The sequence below is a fragment of the Ursus americanus genome, chromosome 6, assembly GCF_024610735.1.
Source record: "Ursus americanus isolate L20-20 chromosome 6, mUrsAme1.1.p, whole genome shotgun sequence".
Classification (NCBI taxonomy): Eukaryota; Metazoa; Chordata; class Mammalia; order Carnivora; family Ursidae; genus Ursus; species Ursus americanus.
The window spans coordinates 822069-840744 of NC_142132.1; the positions used below are offsets into that span (position 1 = coordinate 822069).

General features: G+C 58.0%; 1 protein-coding gene across 3 annotated transcripts in view; it reads left to right on the forward strand.

Annotated features, from left to right (window-relative positions):
• Window positions 1–18143, forward strand: part of CFAP46 (cilia and flagella associated protein 46) — an 88718-nt gene extending 70575 nt beyond the window's left edge. For 2 of the 3 annotated variants that reach the window (XM_045809411.2, XM_045809413.2), the window contains exons 46-60: window positions 3532–3629; window positions 4108–4187; window positions 4739–4869; window positions 5382–5503; window positions 6246–6325; window positions 7661–7822; window positions 12304–12368; window positions 12457–12517; window positions 12588–12623; window positions 13196–13298; window positions 14316–14428; window positions 15650–15731; window positions 16344–16480; window positions 16568–16648; window positions 17561–18143. In XM_045809411.2, coding sequence (XP_045665367.2) covers window positions 3532–3629; window positions 4108–4187; window positions 4739–4869; window positions 5382–5503; window positions 6246–6325; window positions 7661–7822; window positions 12304–12368; window positions 12457–12517; window positions 12588–12623; window positions 13196–13298; window positions 14316–14428; window positions 15650–15731; window positions 16344–16480; window positions 16568–16648; window positions 17561–17685 — 1476 coding nt within the window. In that variant the 3' untranslated portion in view covers window positions 17686–18143. The remainder of the gene's footprint in view (window positions 1–3531; window positions 3630–4107; window positions 4188–4738; window positions 4870–5381; window positions 5504–6245; window positions 6326–7660; window positions 7823–12303; window positions 12369–12456; window positions 12518–12587; window positions 12624–13195; window positions 13299–14315; window positions 14429–15649; window positions 15732–16343; window positions 16481–16567; window positions 16649–17560) is intronic. The other variant, XM_045809421.2, reaches the window with a different exon arrangement.
• The last annotated feature ends 533 nt before the right edge of the window (window positions 18144–18676 follow it).

Here is an 18676-nt window from a genome sequence, read left to right on the forward strand (position 1 = left end):
GACTGCCCCTGCATCAGTGCTGACCCGCTGGGACGCTCAGCAGGCTTGTGATGACCTGCCTGGGGACTGCAGCTGCATCCTGGGCTGTGGGGAGTTTGCCTGAAAACTCGTGGATGGTGGTGAAATTCCTTGTGGTTCTCATGGCACCTGGGAAATAAGGACCATCCTGGAAGGTTGTGGCCTCGAGGTCACTGGCTCCAGCAAGATGCTGCATGAGGTCTCCTCAGAGAGCATTAGCATGGCACAGGGAATGTGGACTAGCACAAGATACCCTGGCTGGAGAGGGAAACAGGGATGAGCGCTCTGGGAGAGACTCTCAGAAGGCCGAGTGCATGTGGAACCTGTCTCCAAAGGCCAGGAGAGCGTGACATGGAGCTGAGGCAATAGTGACACAACATGATGGCTTACGGTCCACAGACTCAGGAGCGCCGGCATCCCCATGCAGGAGAAACACAAGAAAGTTGCAGTGCATCCACGAGCACCAAGCCGCTGCTACCCAGGACAGGAAACCTGAGGGCAGTCAGTGAGGAGCCACGGGTGCCTGCGAGCAGGCCAGGAGACCGCTGCCCACTGTGGCAGCACAGAGAAACGTTTGGATGCACAGAAACTGAGGGAGTGGGCCACCAGGTAGCCTGCGGCACAAGAAGCTAGGAGGAAATGGCAGAATGCGTGGGAGAACCAAGAATACTACAAAGGCAAACATTTAGGTACAAGGAAATACATTTCAAGTGTGTAAAACAGTAATTTTAACATCTTGTGGAGTTTAGCTTATTTTGCAGAAGTAAAATGAAAGACAATGCAAAAAGCAGGAAGGATTAGACAGAGTTTACAATGCAGAGGTTCTGTCACTACTAGGGAAGGGTAAAATTACATTTTTATTAGATTATAACAAGCTAAAGGCAAATGTCATGGTCCCTAGAGTAACCACTAAAATACTGTGTACTAAGTTAATAAAAAGAAAAAAATCAAATAAGAGTATTTTATTATCCCAAAGACAGACAAAAAGAGTAGGGGGAAAGAATATAAAAACATATGGTCCCAGGAGGAAAAAAGCAGGGCAATGGTAGTTGGAAACTCATATATATATATATTTACAATAAATGTAAATGGACCAAACCCTACAAGTCAAAGACTAAGATTGTCACATTGGCTGAAAAGAAAAACAAAATCCAATCATATGCCTCTTAAAAGAGACCTGCTTCACATATAAGCACACAGAAATGTTGGATGGAAAAGATGAGAAATAGTATCTAAGTCATGAAGATACTCATCTGATGAAAGCCAGGTGGCCCGGGGATCAGTCAACAGGGAATCGGCATCCTCGGTCTGTATGTACAATGATGTAGCTTCAAATTCATGAAACAGAAGTGACAGGAATAAAAGGAGCCCTGGACAGGCCTGCATCCAGTGGGAGACCCACTGCCGGCCCGGCGGCTGGTGGAAGCCCAGACGATAGATTGGTAAGCATGTAGGGCTGTATAGGAAAGCTGTTCGCGTGCAGAAGGTCTGTGCAGCTGTGGCCAGGCTGACATTCACAGAGCACAATTCCAACTATGATTGGGTTCTCTTCTTTCCAAGTGTGCAGGGAGCGTGGGCCAGAATGGACCGGTGCCGGGCCATAGCCTCAAGACTCTCCAACCAAGTGAAAACATTCCCTTTGTTGTCCAGCCACAATGCAATTAAATTAGAAACCAATAACTGAAAGATACAATAAATTTGAAATTAAACAATATACTTATCATCAGGAATTAGTCAAAGGAGAAATCACAATGAAATTTAGAAAATATTTTAAATTGACTTAGAGAATGAAAATACCACATATCGAAACCTATGAGACTTGTCTACAGGAGGGCTTAGAGGGAAAATATAGCCTTGAATACATGGAGAAAATCTTAAAAACAGTAATTTAGGTTTAGACCTCTAGAAGCTAGAATAAAAACACCTCTAAGAAAACTAGAAGGTAACGAGAAAGAAATACAACACACACAATGGAATTAAAACAGTAGAGGAAACCAACAGCATAGAAGGTTCCAAAGAGAAGACTAATAAAATTGATGAACATTTAGGAAGACCCGAAAATGAAAAAAAAGAAAGAAAGAAAACCCAAAATTCCACTATCAGTAATAAGAAGACATCATGGAGATCCTTCAAACTTCAAAAAGCTGATAGGGGAATATTCTGTACAACCATACTCTAATGAAGTTTGACAATCTGGATGGAATAGAGAAATTTCTCAAAAATACAACTTACCAAAGTTGACAGAATAGAAAATCTGAATAATTTATTATCTGTTAAAGAAATTGAGTCTTTTATTAAAAACATCCCCACAAAGAAAAATCCCAGGCCCAACTGTCAAGGATGCGGAGAAAGGGGAACCGTCTTACACTGTTGGTGGGAATGTAAACTGGGGCAGCCACTGCAGACAACAGTGTGGAGGTTCCTCAAAAAGTTGAAAATAGAGCCACCCTACGACCCAGCAATTGCACTCCAGAGAACGCGCCGATGGTCACCGGGGGAGGTGGGTGGGGAAGGGGAGATAGGTGACGGGGATGAAGGTATGCACTTGTGCTGCGCTCGGGTAACGTGTGCAAGTGTTGACTCGCTATGTTGTACGCCTGAAACGACTACACTGTGTTAACTATACTGGAGTTTAAAAAAAAAACTCAACAGAACCAGTCCCGGAGGAGACCCTCGGAGCTCGCATTTTGTGTCCCCTCAATAAGAAAAAGACAGACGCTCCCACAGAAGAAAAACTCTAAGACTGGAATGTCACAAGAGATGCCCAAATGGTCCGTAAACATTTTTAACGGCACCCAGCTTCACTAGTTCCCAGGGAGATGCAAAAATTAAACCTGCATTCCGTTACTGCTAGACCCCCCAACGGCTACAGTGGGGCAGGTGCGGCAGCAGGAGCGGGGCCGCCCCGATGGAAGGGCCTCTCCGGAAGCTCCCGGCCCCAGGGAAAACGCGCCCCGAGGAGGCCGGTCCAGCAGCTTCGGCCAAGCGGGGGCTGCCCGGAGGGGACGCAGGCCGGGGGCACACTCAGGTGGCGCAGGACTCCGCGCCTGCGAGCAGGTGGGTGCGGCCCGCGTACGACCGACTGTCTTCTGTCTGCTCCACCCGCACCCCTGGACGCCAGTGCAGGCCCGTCGGCGCTTGTGGACACGAAGCTGGTTTCATCAGCAAGTGGGGCGATGTGCTTGCGGGCCCCTGGGGCTCATCGGGGAGCACGGCGGGGCCGGCGGGGCGCGCCCGTGTGCACACCTGGGGCGCCCAGGGTGCCGGGCGGAGGACGGAGGGAAGACACTAGGGTGCTGGAGGATCTTCCGTGTGTTGCCTGCTGGGCTCTCGGGCTCGCTCCTGTCGGGCAAGTGGAAGCTCGGCGGGTCCCGGTGGAGTCCGCGTGTGCCCTCTTCCCCCCTGTGGCAGCCGTGAGTCCTGTAGGGGTCGCGCCCCCACCCTGAGGCCCCCCACAACGCCTGGGCCTGCACCCTACATCGTGCATGGTTGATTCCTGTTTATCACGCACAGGCTTGGCAAAATCTCAGGGTCACTGAGCAGCATTTTAACCTCCTGAATGAAATCCCGCCTACCTTTCGGATCCTCATCCTGCAGCACTCGCAGGACCGGTAAGGCCTTCCTATTCCTGCTCTGGGCCGTTCCCCACCCTCTTAAGAAGTCTTGCGGTGCGGGGTGAACACGGCTCGAGGGATGCCGTGATGGAGGGCATGTTAGGGGTGGACCCAAGGCCATGGCTGGACAGACACCGGCTGGCAAAGGCTCCCAGCCGAGATGGGGTAGGGCAGCATCCCCCCGGGAAAAGCCACGCTGGTACTACTGGGGACCCCGATCTGCCTGCTGTCCATGGCACGGGGCCTGTGCGTCTGCTGAAGGCCATCCTTGCCGTGGAACAGAACCCTCGCCTGGTGTGAACAGCTCACTGACTGTGCCCAGATGGGCCTGTTTCCATTCTGGGTCTTGACTTGGCCAAGGCATTCATGGGGAGGGGGCTCCTGCCGGGGTGTACGTGGTTCACCGAATCGGCATCTCTGGGGCTCCTCTGGGACCCCACGAGCTGGGCTTTGACCCTGCCCTGTGTCCTGCCAGCAGGGCCCATCTGTACTGTGCTGCCTATGAGAGACCCAAGTCCATCTCCGCGGCCAAAGGGAAGGTTTTCCAAGTGGGAGGTGAGTTCTGCAAGAGGTGTTTATTAGGCCTCATCCTCAGCACAGGGGGCACACTTGCGAGGGGCCACAATGCACACTTGTGGGGCTTGGCGGCTTGTGTGCTTGCCGGGTGGGGGTGCATGCCGCGTGGGGGTCGTTGAGTCTGTAAGAGATGGGGAAGGAGGCAGGGTTGTGTGTTTCCTGGACTTCCAGTCCACAGAGAGGACCAGCTGCCCCCACTCCCCCTTCAGAATTTCTTTTCTCAAAAAACACTATATTCCCACTTTCTTCCTTACATCTCAGGCATAAAATTCCACTTAGCATTTCATTTAGAGCGAAGGAAGGCTGTGGGACAGAGACATCCATCTGTGTCCCCACTGCTCACAGCCATCAAGAGTGCCACAGCAAGCTGTGTCTGGAGCCAGGACCATCTTCTCACGTGCCTGCAGTTTGCTCACGCAGACCCACTCCCAGTGTTCATGCACACCTCCACTCTGTCTGTCCTCAGCCCCAGAGCGTGGTCTGCAAAGCCGGGGGGTGGGCACACACAGCAGGGGTGTCGGTCTCCACAGGCTCCTGCAAGGTGGCACGGGTGGCTGTGGATCCAGACACCTTCTCCTGCCTGTTGGCCAGTGCTCAGCAGTTCCGGGAGCTGACCCAGGCCGAGGTGAACAAAGAGGGCCCGGCCCCAAGCTCAGGCGAGGTGAGGACCCTGAGCCCAGCGTCCAAGGCTGCTGCTGCTGCAGTGCTGGGGACCAGGACCCTGGCCAAGCGGCAGCAAGGTGAGGCAGGGAGGGCTAGGTGAGTGGCACTGGCCATCCGGACCCCAGGCACTGCTGGACACCCAGGACACACAGGGTAGGCAGTTCCTTTCTGAATCCCTGAGCTAGTCTGGTACGGCCACCTCCCTGATGCCAGCAGGGAAACTGGTGGGGCTGGGGGTGCCAGGGTGGCCTCTCGGAGGAGTGGGCAGGCGGACAAGGCAAGGGGCACTGTCCGCAGGGGGATCTGACGGGCCCTGGTCCTGGGGCAGGCGGGTGCATGGAGCCCTGCTGTGCAGCTGACTGGGCCCCTGGCCACCAGGCTTTTTTTGGGAAGGGCAGGTTTGAGGGCCGTACAGGGTCCTTCCCACTCTTTGCTCTAACCGGGTTGGGATTTAATGAGTCCCCCCCCTTAGATGCTTCTGATCACGAGCTGATGTTTGGGTTGAGACAGGAATTGGAAAGTGCGTACCTTGAAAGGGAAGGACACTCTCTGCAGAAATTCAGTGATGTCCTGGCATCCATGGAGGAGTTTCTGCAGCCACTGTTTCCAGTGCTCAGCAGCCCTGAGGCCAGGTACCTGCCATGGGCTGATGGCTCCCAGCGTCCGAGGGCTGAGGCCGCGGAGCGCGAGGGAGGGGCTGGTTACATCTCCGAGCCCCAGCGGGCGTGGGTTTCAAGCCCAAAGCTGGCACTCTCCTCGGGGCAGAGGGGAGGGTCACCATCTCTCCGTCCCTAGGAGTGCCCCAAAATGCTGGGAGCAGTCAGGAATAGGACTCCGGGGAGCCAGGGTGGACAGGGTGGGGGCTCAGCCTGCAGGCCAGCTCTGCTGCCTCCTGATCCCAGAAAGAGCTGGCTGTGGGGTGGGGGGTGCTGTTTCCACGTGCAAGTCGGAGTCTCTGATACCGTGAAAGGGATGAGCTTCGCGTGCTGAATCCACATCCACGGTGCCCAGCTCAGGACCGTCGTCGCGGGGAAGAAGCCCTAATGCTGCTGAAAACCTCTGGGGACGCGTCCCGGCCACGCTGTTCCCCTCTGCTGCTGAGGCAGGATGGGAGTGGCGAGCGCGGCCCGGTCCTGAGCCCCTGTGACTTAGGCTCGGTGGGGAAAAAGGCAGAGGGCTTGGGCAGGCGGTACTGCTGAGATTTGCCAGTAGGTCGGAGATGAACTCGAGTCCCGTCTGCCCCTGTGTGTCCAGTTTTCCTCGGCCTCCAGTACAGGGAGAGGGAGTCGTGGAGCCTCATGACACTCACTCCCACTCTTGGTGCGTGATGTTCCTGTATTTCTGAAAACCTGACGACGTGCCTTTGACTTCCAGAACACAGATTCCCGCGGCTGTCGCAGATTCTGGGAAATCAAAAGGCAAAGACAAGGAAAGGAAAGTGTCCCTGCCCCATGGTGAGTGGGGCCTGACGGGAGTTTCTGCTGGAGAACTTGGGCTGGGGTTCACCCGCTGCTCTGGGAGAGCCTAGGTGGGTCGAGAACAGGCCTCCCCAGAGGGCCTCCCAGAGACGTGGGAAGGTCCCCAGAAGGCTGTGTGCACAGCCCCACACCAGCGCCCCGGGTGGGGGCTCTGCGCAACGCTGCCGACAGCACCAGCGACCCCAGCATGCTCGCCCTTCCTCGGAAAGCCGGCCGCCCGCGTGTGTGTGCTGACGGCAGTAACAATGTGTGAGGTTGCCCATCTGCATCCTGAGTGCGCGCGCCCCAGATGACCTGAGGGGCAGACGTGCTTCTGCCTCAGTGATCTGATGTCCTGAAGGAAGGTGAGCGTGCTGGGGAGAGGGCGCCAGTGCCCGAGCTCCAGTGGCTTCCTGGTCACCTCTGCGTCGCCAGGACAGCCCCTCTGGTTTCTCACTTGATGTGTCTCCACACGTGTGAAAGGTGCCAGCACCATCATCCACGCCCCGCTCCTGGCCAGGGCTGTGGCACGTCCATGAGGGTTCAGCCTCTCAGCCGGCACCTGCGACGGTATAAATCGCTTTTTCTCAGAGTCATTTTCATTGGTTGATGAAGGGAAAGCAGGGCTGCTCTATCCAAGGGTGCTTTGATTTCCAAAAGCACCTGGCAGTGCTCTCCGGCCAGCACCGCGCCCCAGACGCGGTCGCTCCAGCTCACGTGCCAGTGCCTATGGCCGCCTGGGGCCCGCTGTAAGGGTGAGGGGCCAGAGTTTGCCCACCTGAGGTCACTTTTGTGAACTGAGATTCTGCCCTAAAAACTCCCCAGATGAAGGCCTTTGCTCACTTTTGAGTAATTTGTTTTTACTTTGTACGTATAGTGAATTCAGTTCAAGTGTCTGGTGGCCTCGCCCTTCGTCCCCTTTCCACCTGTCACAAAGAGCAGGTTTCCTCACGAGCCAGGCAGGTCCAACAGCTCCTCCGAGCGCTCCATGGTCACCCGGAGAAGCTGCCACATCGCAGGGGTGCAAATCCTTCAGCACACATCTTCATCCTTCGAAAGCGGGCTCCGTGGTTAGAAGGAGTCATGACATTCCCAGACCCGCCCCGGGCACTGGCTGCCCATGTGGGGGCAGGTCCTCGAACCGTGGAGGACCTGACGACCCTGTGACCCCACTCCTCATACACTGAGCCCAGCTCAGACTTTTTCCTATGTGTGCGGTGCAACGGCTTCCACAAGGACAGACAGACCCGGACCAGCGGCCCACCCCAGGGGCTTGCCTGTCCGCGGAAGCGCGTCTCCTGCTGCCTTCGTAGTTCCTGTCCCTGCCCACAGCTCAGCTCGAGGCTGCAGACAACACCATCCTCATTGTGGACGAGCATCTTCTGGGGCTGCCGCTGGAAGGCCTCTCGGTGTTTGAGGAGGGGATGGTCTCCTCCGTGTCCCGAGAATTCTCCCTGCAGATGTTGTGTAATCGTCTCCACAAAGAGGAGACAGGTAAGAGGTGCGTTCGGCCACGCTTATACTGACCTTCGCACTGGGCCCGTCTAAGTGCCTGACGTGGACTCCTGTCAGACGCTTCTTATCAGATGTTCCCGCTTTATTCCAGGCCCTCATCCGCTCCAAGATAGTCACAGAACACCTGCTGTGTGCCCAGTGTCTGTGAGGTGCTAAAGGCCCCCCGAGGGAGAAATTAAACATTGTTCTTGCCCTACAGACCGGGGATGGGTGATGACCAACGACATGCTTACTCATTCCCTAGGTGGCGAGGGGCAGTGAGGGAGGGGACCGGGAGGGTGGACGGCACACAGGCCTGGGGGCAGCTGGCGACTTGGGCTGACCGTGTCCTGTCCTGGGGGCTGTTCACACCCATGTGCCCAGCTTCCGAACCCCTGTAGGCTGGAGGAGGTAACAAGGACCGGGTTTGCCCTTCCAACAGAAACAAGTGGAAACCCAAAACAGATGGAGCAGTGGGTTTCAGACACTGGAGGGCAGGCCGTGCAGAACCTGGTCCCCAAGAACAGGGCAAACCCCACGGAGGACGGCCTCGAGCCTAGAGGAGCTGATGACCTGGGATCAGAGTCCTTGGAGGGGGAGTATGGGAATTAATAATGACCAGTGTCCCCCACAACCCCCAGATCTGAAGAAAACCATAATCCCACATGTCCAGAAGTTTCCATAAGCCCCAGACACAGGAATCAGAGAGGAGACTCCAGGGAAGGTGGTTGGAGTGACGAGGACCCTGACATCATCTCAGCCGCAGCCACGGAACACCCAGAATCGAGGCCAGGAGTGACCCCGACTTCCCGATGGAGACAGCGCAGGTCACGAGTGACATCCTTACGTTACTGCAGAAAGTCTGAGTGCTAAAGCCCACACACCAATGAAGAAGATGAAGGGAAACAACACAAAATACACAAGAATGCGCAAAAGGCAGAAAAAGAGGGAAAGTGGAACACAGAGCGGATGGGGCTGGTGGAGAAGAACAGCAGGTGTATTTGCCCCATCTCCGCAGACGGTGCCAGCCCCCAGTGAGGAGGGAGGGCCCTTCGTGGGCGAGCTCGCTGCATCTAAGACCCCCTCAAATAACAGGACAGAGAACACGCCGCCCCCCCCCGCCCCGCTGACCACGCCATGGACTCGCTCGTGTCCGAGTCTAGGGCCAAGTTTTGCCGGGTTACCTGGTTTTTGTTGTTTTCGATTTGTGGGGTTTCCAGAGGTTTGCATATGGATTGTCTTATTATGTACAGGAATGACAGATGTCCCCTCCCACTCTGTGGCGTGTCCGTTCACACGCCGAAATGGTGCCTTTTGAACACAATATTGTAATACAGACCAATGTATCAATCTTTTTCTTAACCGCTGGTGCTTTGGGGTCTTTTTTAAAACTTGTTTTCTTACCTCACAATCATGCAGCTATTCTCCCATGATACCTCGTAAATACATCTGTTTTTCTTTTCTGCCTTTCACGTGGTGACCCCCCTCCTGACCCCCGGTGTGAGGTGCGGTACGTTTCTTCCCCGCTGGACCACCCCGGGCTGCACACCATTTACGGGAGGGTCCTTCTTTCCCCTCAGCTCTGCGTGGCCAGTGTTGCCGTGGCGATGGCGGCAGCGTGGCGCCACCCCGGGGTGGAGGGAGGAGCAGCGGCCCGGAGGCTACACACCCTGCTCCCGGCATCCAGGAGTGTGACCCAGTGACCATGCTGACACGGGAGAGCGTCCTGGCTGAGCGGGGGGCCCGACGGCGCACCAGGCGCCTCTAAGATGGAGGCAGGAGGGGGACAGAGACACGGGAAGAGGCCGCGCCACCGCCGCGGAAGTGGCCGCCAGAGGCTGGAAGAGGCCGACACAGATTCTCCCCGGAGCCCCGGGAGGAAAGAGCCCTGCCCACCTCGGTTTCCGCCCATGGGACCCCTTTCGACCCTGACCTTCAGGCCTGTGACACTACCTGGTGCGGTTTTACGCCCCCACGTGCGCTGATCTGTTACAGCAGCGACAGGAAACACACCCGAACTCGAACAACAGCGCCGGCAGGGTGAGTTCAGTCCCTCTCGACACACGCCTGAGCGCTGACCCAGGGCCCGCCCAGCTGAGCAGGGCGCTGTCAGAGCCGTGAGCTGCTCCGGCCACAGGCGTGTTTGCGGGTGAGACGCTCCCGGTAAATCTTTAAGGAGAACCACCAAAGGCAGAGAATCGGTGTATGAGCTCCAGACGACAGAGGGAAAAGAAAGAAGAAAAACAAAGCTCACCCGAGCGGCCAGCAGCCAGTGACAGGACAAGTGGAACAAACAAAAATCAAAAGGCAAAGTGGTGGAAATTAGTCCATCTGGATCATAAATCAAAAAAGAAATAAATAAATGGGCCACACCAGCCAACTTCACGACAGCGTGGATGACGAGGCACGCCAAAGCCGCGGGACATGCGCTCGACAGCAGGCTGTCGGAGTGACCCGCTGCCACGAGGAGCCGCCGTGACCACCGCAAGCACCCTCAGGGCTGGGGTCACTCCACGGTGATAACGGTCGGTTCATCAGCAGGATAAAATATGTGAAGCGACGAGCAGTCAAATCCCAGGACAGGACCGAGGGACCCGTCCCGCGATGGTAGACCGCGCACGCCCCCACGTCCGGGCAGGTCGGACAAACAGAGGAAAAGCAGAGAGTCTGAGCTGCGCCGTGGACAGACACGGAAGCCGCACAACAACTGGGGACATCCTCCCCACGAACGCCCGGAGCGACGCACATTAGCGCCATCACAGGATGATGAGGGCAGAAGCCACCACCAAGGGTGGATCTCCTCAATTCCATTCATTTGGAAATTTAAAAATATACTTCTGCATATTTCCTGGGGCTCAGGAGAAAGGATCGCAGGAAGGTCCAAGCCCACGGCCGGTGGAGTGTTACGGCAGCAGGGTCTGGAAGGGTCTCACTGCTTTGGACGTTCGTATCAGAAAAGGAAAATGTTGGAAGTGTAAAAGCTAAGCATTGAATTTATGAAGTTAGAGCAAGAACAGCAAAAAAAGGAAAAGAAAGAAAAACTCAAAGAAAGCAGAGGAAAGGGTACAATAAACACATGAGCAGACATCAACAAAATAGAAAACAAAACAAAATTTTTTAAAGATGTTATTTATTCATGTAACAGAAAAAGGGAGAAAGCACAAGCAGGGGGAGCGGCAGAGGCAGAGGGAGAAGCGGGCTTCCCGCTGAGCAGGGAGCCTGACGGGGCTTGATTCCAGGACCCTGCGATCATGACCTGAGCCGAAGGCAGACGCTTCACCGACTGAGCCACCCAGGGGCCCCGGAAATAAAAATTTTAAAAAACTCATTAAATAGACGGTTTCTGACAAGAATGATCAAGAAAAAGAGTGGATGGGGCACAAATACACAAAGTCAGGGATGAAAAGACACTCAGACTCTGAAGGCGCCTGAGAGACCTGACGGCGGCACGTGCAAACCCCTCAGCAAAGCGGACCACGTCCTGGGGAAGGGCAGCTCACGACTCAAGAAGGAAGACTCCAAATGGCCTCAGAACCAGCAGGGAAAGGGGATGAACAGACTTACTTCTTTGAGATCTACCGGACCTTCCAGAAACCGTTCACGTCAGTCTTAACAGATCTCCCTGAGAGGAGGGAAAAGGGGCCAACCTGTCCCAGCCTTCCGTCAGCCCCTGCCACCGAAACTGCCAAGAACAGCACAAGAAAGAAAAATAGAACTTGCATCACCCAGTCTGACCTCAAAAATTTACAAGTATCATTAGATTAAAGGAAAGCAAACTTACAAGCATCTCAGTTGCTGCAGGAAAAGAGCATTTGACAAAATGTGTGCATTCGTAATAGAAATCCCTAGCACACAGAGACAGTGAACATAGCTCATCGTGGTTGAGGCTCCATCCAGACCTAGAGCAAGCCGCCTTCTTGATGGGACACCCCAGGGAGCGCGCTGGCCAGACACAGCAGGAGCCCCGGTCCCTTCTCTGCGGGAGGCGCGATGCCGGCAGACGCGCAGAAATGAGAGGCATGAGGGCGGAAAGAGAGGAAGTAAACTGTCATCATTTCTGGACCTTCCAAAAGAATCTGCAAGCCACTGGAAGAGTGAAGTGTAAACTCTTGTGCCGGAAGCAGAGGAACCCCCCGGGCCCGGCCCTGTCACTGGGCTGCCGCCGCGGGCACACTGGTGGGTGCCCAGCGTGCTGTGTGAATAGTCAGCCAGGTAGGCAGCGGGGCTTCTGGTGACTGTTCCTTGCTTGAGGTCTCCTGGCTCAGGCCTTCCCTGGCCCTGCGATCCTTTACATTTAGAACCTATAGCTCTTTCAACTTTACAAAATTTGAAGTCAGTTGTTCTCGCTACTTTTTGTTTTTTTTATTAAGGTGAAAAAATTAACCATTTTAAAGTGAACAGTTCAGGGACATTTAGTGCGTTCATCATAAGGCTGTGGGCCGCCAGCCGCGCTGGCCCCAAACACCACCTTTTATTTGCAGCCGAGGGGCCCGTGAAGAAGGAGGGCAGAGGCAAGAAGAGGAGTCCGGCGAAGAAGGGACAGAAGGTGGGCAGATGGGCCTGGGGAGCCTGGGTCCCCCCTGCAGGACGCAGGACCCCCCAGCGGCCCCCAACGACGCTTGTGTGTGGTGCAGGACGCCCCGCCCCGGCTCATCCCCCCGGACTGCATCATAGTCGACGCCGACAACTTCAAGTGTATCCTTTACCGGCCCCGCTGCCCGGGACATGCAGGTGCGTGCGCGATTTCTCCTTAACGCAGACCTAGTCGTCGTGGACCCCTACGAGGAGGCCCAGGGCATAGGTGAGTGCCTCCCACGCGCACACACGTGCACACACGCGCCACATGCCACCCTCTGGGCTCAGCCGCAGAGCAGCGTGGGCTCAGTGCTGTGGCCTCCGAGCCCGCCTCCTGTGCACGGCCTCCGCCTTCTGCCGCCTCCCGTTACACTGACCGCGGGGGCGGGGGTGGAGTGCGGTCCTGTGGCCCTTGACCATCACAGCCAGGTCAGGACGATGGTTGTAGGAAAAGCGAACCCCTGAAGTGAGGTACGCTGCCCCCTTCTCAGAGCCCAAAACGACTTCCCGCCGCCCACTGCAGCTCTGTCTAATTCCTGTGGGCTCTTCTTTTGCTAAATTGGTTTTTAAAATCTCTTTCCATCGCTTCTCAGCCTTTCGGCTAAGATCAAGTGTAAAATCTCTTCACAAAGGAGGGAAGGAGCCCTGACCTGTCCGCACGCAGCAAACGTTGACTCTACCACGTCCTGTATGTCCACACAGGGGCCACAGCAGGGGACGGCCTGCGGTCTGTCTCCCTTACTGTTCCCCATGTGAGACAAACTCCTGTGTTTCCTCACCATTCAATTCGTGTTGTAGAAAGGCTGACTCCTGTCTTCGTCACCCGGGAGATTTTGGAAAGATTCCAAGACACGTTCACTGCTCTCTGGGTGGGACATCTGGGAAATAAGCACTTCCCCAGGTTGGTGTCAGGGTGTCTGGGGACACCGTCCTGCAGTGAGCAGGGTGGTGCGAGCCAGCTGGGGGGTGCTCCAGACATGGTGGGAGGGACTGCTGTGCTCCGAGTCGCCCTTCTCCCTCTCTCCTCCCTCTTTCCCTCAGGCTCCCCCCAACCCTGACCCCCCCATTCTGTCCTGTCAAGCCCCCCTGCCGCCCCCACCCCCAGAGCCTCCAGGTGTCTGGCCTTTCTTCATCACACAGCGGGCTCCTTGGTCCTCATAGTGCCTGAGTGGGGGCGGCATTGTCCTCATCCCCAATTTACAGATGAGGACCTGGCACCCGGGAGTGTGCTTCTGCCGGGGTCCCCCAGCCTGTCCAGTGCAGCGCGTGCCCCTGGCTCTGGGGACTAGAAGGGGTTGTGGGGGGAGAACCTGCTGGAGAGGGGCGGGGCCCGCTGGGTGGGGCTGCGGGAGAGAAGGCCCCCCCCCTGGAGCGGGGAGTGAGTGGGCGGGGCCTGTGAGATGAGGAAGGGCAGCAGTGTGGAGGGGCCTGCTGGAGAAGTGCAGGGCCGCACGTGGGCGGGGCCTGTGGGCGGTGAGCAGGGCCTGCTGGAGTGGTGTAGCCTGCTGGGGGCGGACTCTCCTGTGGGTTCTCTCAGAGACCTGGAAGCGGTTGGCCATCAGGGAATTGTCCTTCTAGCATTTTCCAGAGCCACTGCTCAGTGAGATGAGAGTTCATTCCAGGGACCCGAGGTCCATGCTCAGGAGAATCATGTGGGTAGAACCCAGGATGGAGGCTGACGCTGGGCACCAGGAGAGTGGACGTTAGTCCAGTCCTAGCAGAGGGGTGGGACCAGGAGTGAAGAGCTCAGGACAGGCTTTGCTTTCAAAACCCGTCCTGAGAGCTTGCCCAGCCTGCAGCCGCAGCCCCGAAGGCCCAGGACAGATGTGGTCCGGGCTGCAGCACCCCCGGGACACCCTGGGACGCCCGCTGCCTGCCTCTGGCTCCGCCCACCGGGCCACCCGCATTCCCTTTGCAGCCAGGCCGAGTGGGAGCATCTCCTGGGCACCTGCAGCGGCTTCTTCTTCTATGGGATGGAGAGCTTCCTGTCGCACATACTGGTGGAAAGGTTGGCTGCCATGAACCTACCAGGTGAGACAGCCCGTCAGGGCCCCCAGAAGCCCGACGCTCTGCCAGGACCCCAGCGCGTGAGATGGATCCACACAGGGACAGAGCGAGGCCCTGTGTCTCCATCAGTCATCGTCTGTCTGAGAAAGGGTTTGGGGGGCCGGGGCACTCTGGAAACACAGTGGGGGGAAGCCCCCTCCTGCCCTTGTCCCCCTCCTCCATTTCTCAGAGACCCAGTTCAGAGTTCCAGACCTGACAGGCACGGCCAGAGGCAGGAGCTGGGATGGTCACCCCCCAGGGCTGGGCCTGCAGAGTCCAGGAAGGATAGGGTGGGCATTTCCAGAACACACTGACCACAGCCCCCCCACCACTCCTAGTGTAAATGTGGGCACTCTAGGCCTTGTATGCCCTCTGGCTATCCCCTGAGGACTTCTGAGTGGGCCGTCTGTCTTGCCCTTGAGTGACCGTCTCCTGAGGCAGTGGCTGACTGGCCACACCACGCAGTCGCAGGAGAGCCTTTCGGGGACCCTCAGGAAGCACATGGCCCAGTGACGACAGCGTAACAAGGACGTGGACGTGTGTTCCGTGGTCAGGGCACCTGAACACCCCACACCATCACCTGCTACCTGTCTCCTTCCCAGCCCCCTGGAGACAGGCCACCCCACAGCGCACCCCACCCTAGAAGCCTGTCACCTGGCGCATTCCTTGCCCCAAGGGGAGGTAGAAACAAGGCCTTCTCAGATGAATGAGGGCAGAGGAGTTCTGAAGCTCACCAGGCTCATGTGGGGTGACCACTGGTGCCCTATGCTACTTACCCTCATGCAGTTGGAGGGCCTGCCTGCCCCTGGGCACAGCCCCCCACACCTGCCCTCAGCCAGGCCACTGCAGGAAGTAGGGAGTCAACTCTGTGCACATGGGGCTCTCAGCATGCCCGTGGCCAAGTGTGGCTGTTTCAGTGGACACACGGGGGGCCACGTGCCTGAGACCACCCCTGGCAGGCTGGGGTGCCTGTTGGCATGGCATGCTTGGAGCTGAGCCGACTGCACTAGAAGACTGGGCAGGCTGTGGGGTTCCCGAAGCACTTAACGTCCCCGTGTGCTTGTGCAGCCACTGGGTCTCAGGAAGGGGTCTACGGATGTCAAGTCTGAGCCTGATTCTCCCAAGCCCTGGGTGACACCACCAGCCTGCACTGGCCTCCCGCTCCTGGGCGTGCAGCTGCTGGACTGCCCCTCCTGTGTCCTGCAGAGTGCCAGATGATGGTCCTGCTGGGCCTGACGCGGTCCTACGAGAGCATGCGGCGGCATATGGAGAAGTCAGAGAACAAGAGGTACCTGCTGTCCCCCCTGCACCGGCTTGAGCCAGCAGCCTGGCCCCCACACACTGAATAGGGGGTGCCTGGGGGGCCTAGGACTAACGGATGTGCTCCCCAGGGAGTGTGCGGGGACAGAGTGTCCCTGCGTCCCATGGGCAGAGCCCCATGAGGGAGCCAACTCTACCATCTGCCCAGACCCTTCCCTGGAGGAGTCTGGTTGGAGGGGGGTGCAGGGGAGGAAGGAGGGGAGCTCCAGCAGCAGACCAAGGCCTGCGGGGACTGGGCCAGGGGACAGAGGGCCGGCAGCTGGGAGGGCGCCCTGGCTTCAGAGCTCCCCACATCACATGCAGCACAGTGCCTGTGTGGGCTGCGAAGGTGGCGGAGAGTCTCATGATGGGTGCTTTGCCTCCTGACCCCACCGCAAGGTTGGGAGTGGTCCAGAGGGACTGGCAGCACTCCGGAATGCCTTGTCTTGTTAAATGACATTTCATGTGGGAGTGGGGGGATGGGGGAGGGTGTTCTTGATTCTTTCAAGAACTTGAAGAGCCGTCAGTCCAATACTTGGTGCTATTTGGGCTGTGGACTGGGGTCGGCTCGGGCCGTCCCACTGGAGCTCGGTCCCTGCAGCGTGCCCCAGCTGTCCTTGGAGGAGCCCATCAAGACGGCCGTCCTTCTGAGTCTGGCGGGGGTCAGGAGCATCCTGGCAAACCAGTGGCCGACATTCCTGCAGGACAACGCACTGCGGGCCAGCGTCCTGTGGGAAAGTGAGTGGGCGCGGGCGTCCTGGGCCCGTCCCCAGCCCTGTGCGCCTCTCCGGAAGCCTGCCGGCCTGAGGGATGTTTCCTTCCTAGATCTGTTGACAGTTGGCAGGCCAATCGGGAGAGCAGTCCGTCTCCTTCAGAAGATGGGAGCTGGTGACCTGAGGAACCACGGTAACAGAAGCTGTCCCTCCTCCCCGCCGTTCCTCAGGCTGAGCAGGGCCACCTGCCAGCCAGCGTCCCAGCGGTGCTGCCAGGCTGGGGTGCCCGTGTTTCCGGGCCACCTCCACGGCTCAGCGTGTGCTGACGGAAAGCACAGCCCCCGTGAGATCCGGCAGCACCGATCCTCGGGGCAAAACACACTGGGCGGTAGAAGGGCTCAAGCCGCCCGAGTTCTGGAAGCCCAGGCCTGCTCTCTGGGGCGGGAGCATGAACCCTTCAAAATATACCGCACAGCAGGAGCTTAAATTTAGAAGTGACGTGGTCCAGTGCCCAGAACATGGTTCAAAACAGCAAACGCTGTTGAATGCATGTGGGAGGGAGCGGAGCGGGGCGGGGGGGGGGGGGGGTGGAGAGCTGGCTGGTGTGTGAAGGTGGAGGGCGGCTAGAAGAGCCAGGGGTGTGAGGAGCTGCCAACGAGTTGCTTTGGGGACAGAGGAAGGGGAAGCCATGGCGCCCACGTGGGCTCTGTTGTTCTGCGTGAATGTGCGTCGGAAGGAAGGGACAAAACCGTGATTGTCACGCAAGCCCTCCCCCTGGTCAGCAGTGGCAGCCAGCTGGCGGCAGGAGGAGGCCTGGAGCTGGTGGGATCTCCCGGCCGCCTGCCCACAGTGCTGGGAGTGGTGTGGTGTGGAGAGGGGGCAGGCGGGCCCGGGCCTGGCAAGGTCGCTCCCTGGCTGTGTGCCACTGCCTGTGGGCCTCAGCGTCTGTGGGTGTAGACATGTGGCAGCGTCCCCGTGTGGGGCTGCGTCTGGAGGCAGAGGCAGGAGCGCCCTTGTCCACCATGTGCCCTGCCCCCAGGGAGCCGCGCACCCCATGAGCGCTGTCCACGAGGCTGTCCACACACGCTGTCCCACTCCCCCTCAGGTGAGCCTCCGTGGGCCTCCAGGGACAAGCTGCTGTACGTCTGGCCACAGCTCAGCGACTCTGAGCGGCTGCCCATCGTCCTCAACTCGGTCCTGTACGGGCTGCCACACCTGGCCATCGGGTGACACCCCCCTCCCAGGGCAGGGACCTTGACTGTCCCTCCGAGGACCCACCACCCAAACCTCCCCACCCGTAGGCGCCCTTCCTCCAGTGCCCCGCCCCTGAACCCCAGTTCTGCTCAGGGTCACGCCAGGGCCCTCCCGAGTCTGATCTGCTCTGCGCTTCTTCCCCCACCTCCTCCTGCCTGGCTCGCACAGGGACCCTCGTGGAGGGGACGAGAGTCTCTCTGGGGGCTCTATGGGGTGGGTGGGGTGAGGAGTGCACCGGGGCTGACCACACAGCTGCCTGGACCCCCAGAATCCTCTCCTGCTCTGTCCCCGTGGTGGGGGAACCACCTGTATTTGGGGTAGGGGCCGGCCCTGGGGGTGAGGCCCTCGGTCCCTGGAGGCCCACGGTGGTCCCTGGACAGGGAACACCATCGTTTTGGGTGTAAGTGCTTTAGTAAACGATGACATCAAGTGTCTGCTTCACGTGTCTGCGGTGCTGTCTGTGACCACGGCTGCGCGGCCGGGCTCGAGTCCCTCAAGAGGGTCACTCTCTGTCCAGCGCTGTGCCATGGTGGGGCTCAGCCAATGTTTGCCGAATGAGTGAGTGCGTGCATGACGTCCAGCCCCAGGCAGGGCGCGTGGATGTGCCCGTGAGACTGGCCCCCCAGGAGGCCACCAGAAGCCCCACAGGGAGTCACGGTGTGTCTGCTGGAGTCAGGCGTCCGCCCCCGGTCTCAGAGACCCTCAGGGTGGGACGTGTCACTACCCCTGTGGGCACCACAGCAGTCCAGGGGAGCCCTGGGAGAAGCCACTGTCCGCAGAGCTGGACATTCAGCCAGACTTGAGGGTGGCCATAAGATGAAAAGACGTCTGGTCCCCAGGAAGGGTCCTCACACTGGGCCCCAAGCCATCCTGGTCCATGTGGAGACCAAGGCGAGGGACTGAGTAGCTAGGACCCTGTGTCCCAAGTCTCCCAGGCTGGTGGCCAAGGGACAGGGGAGAGCCAGCT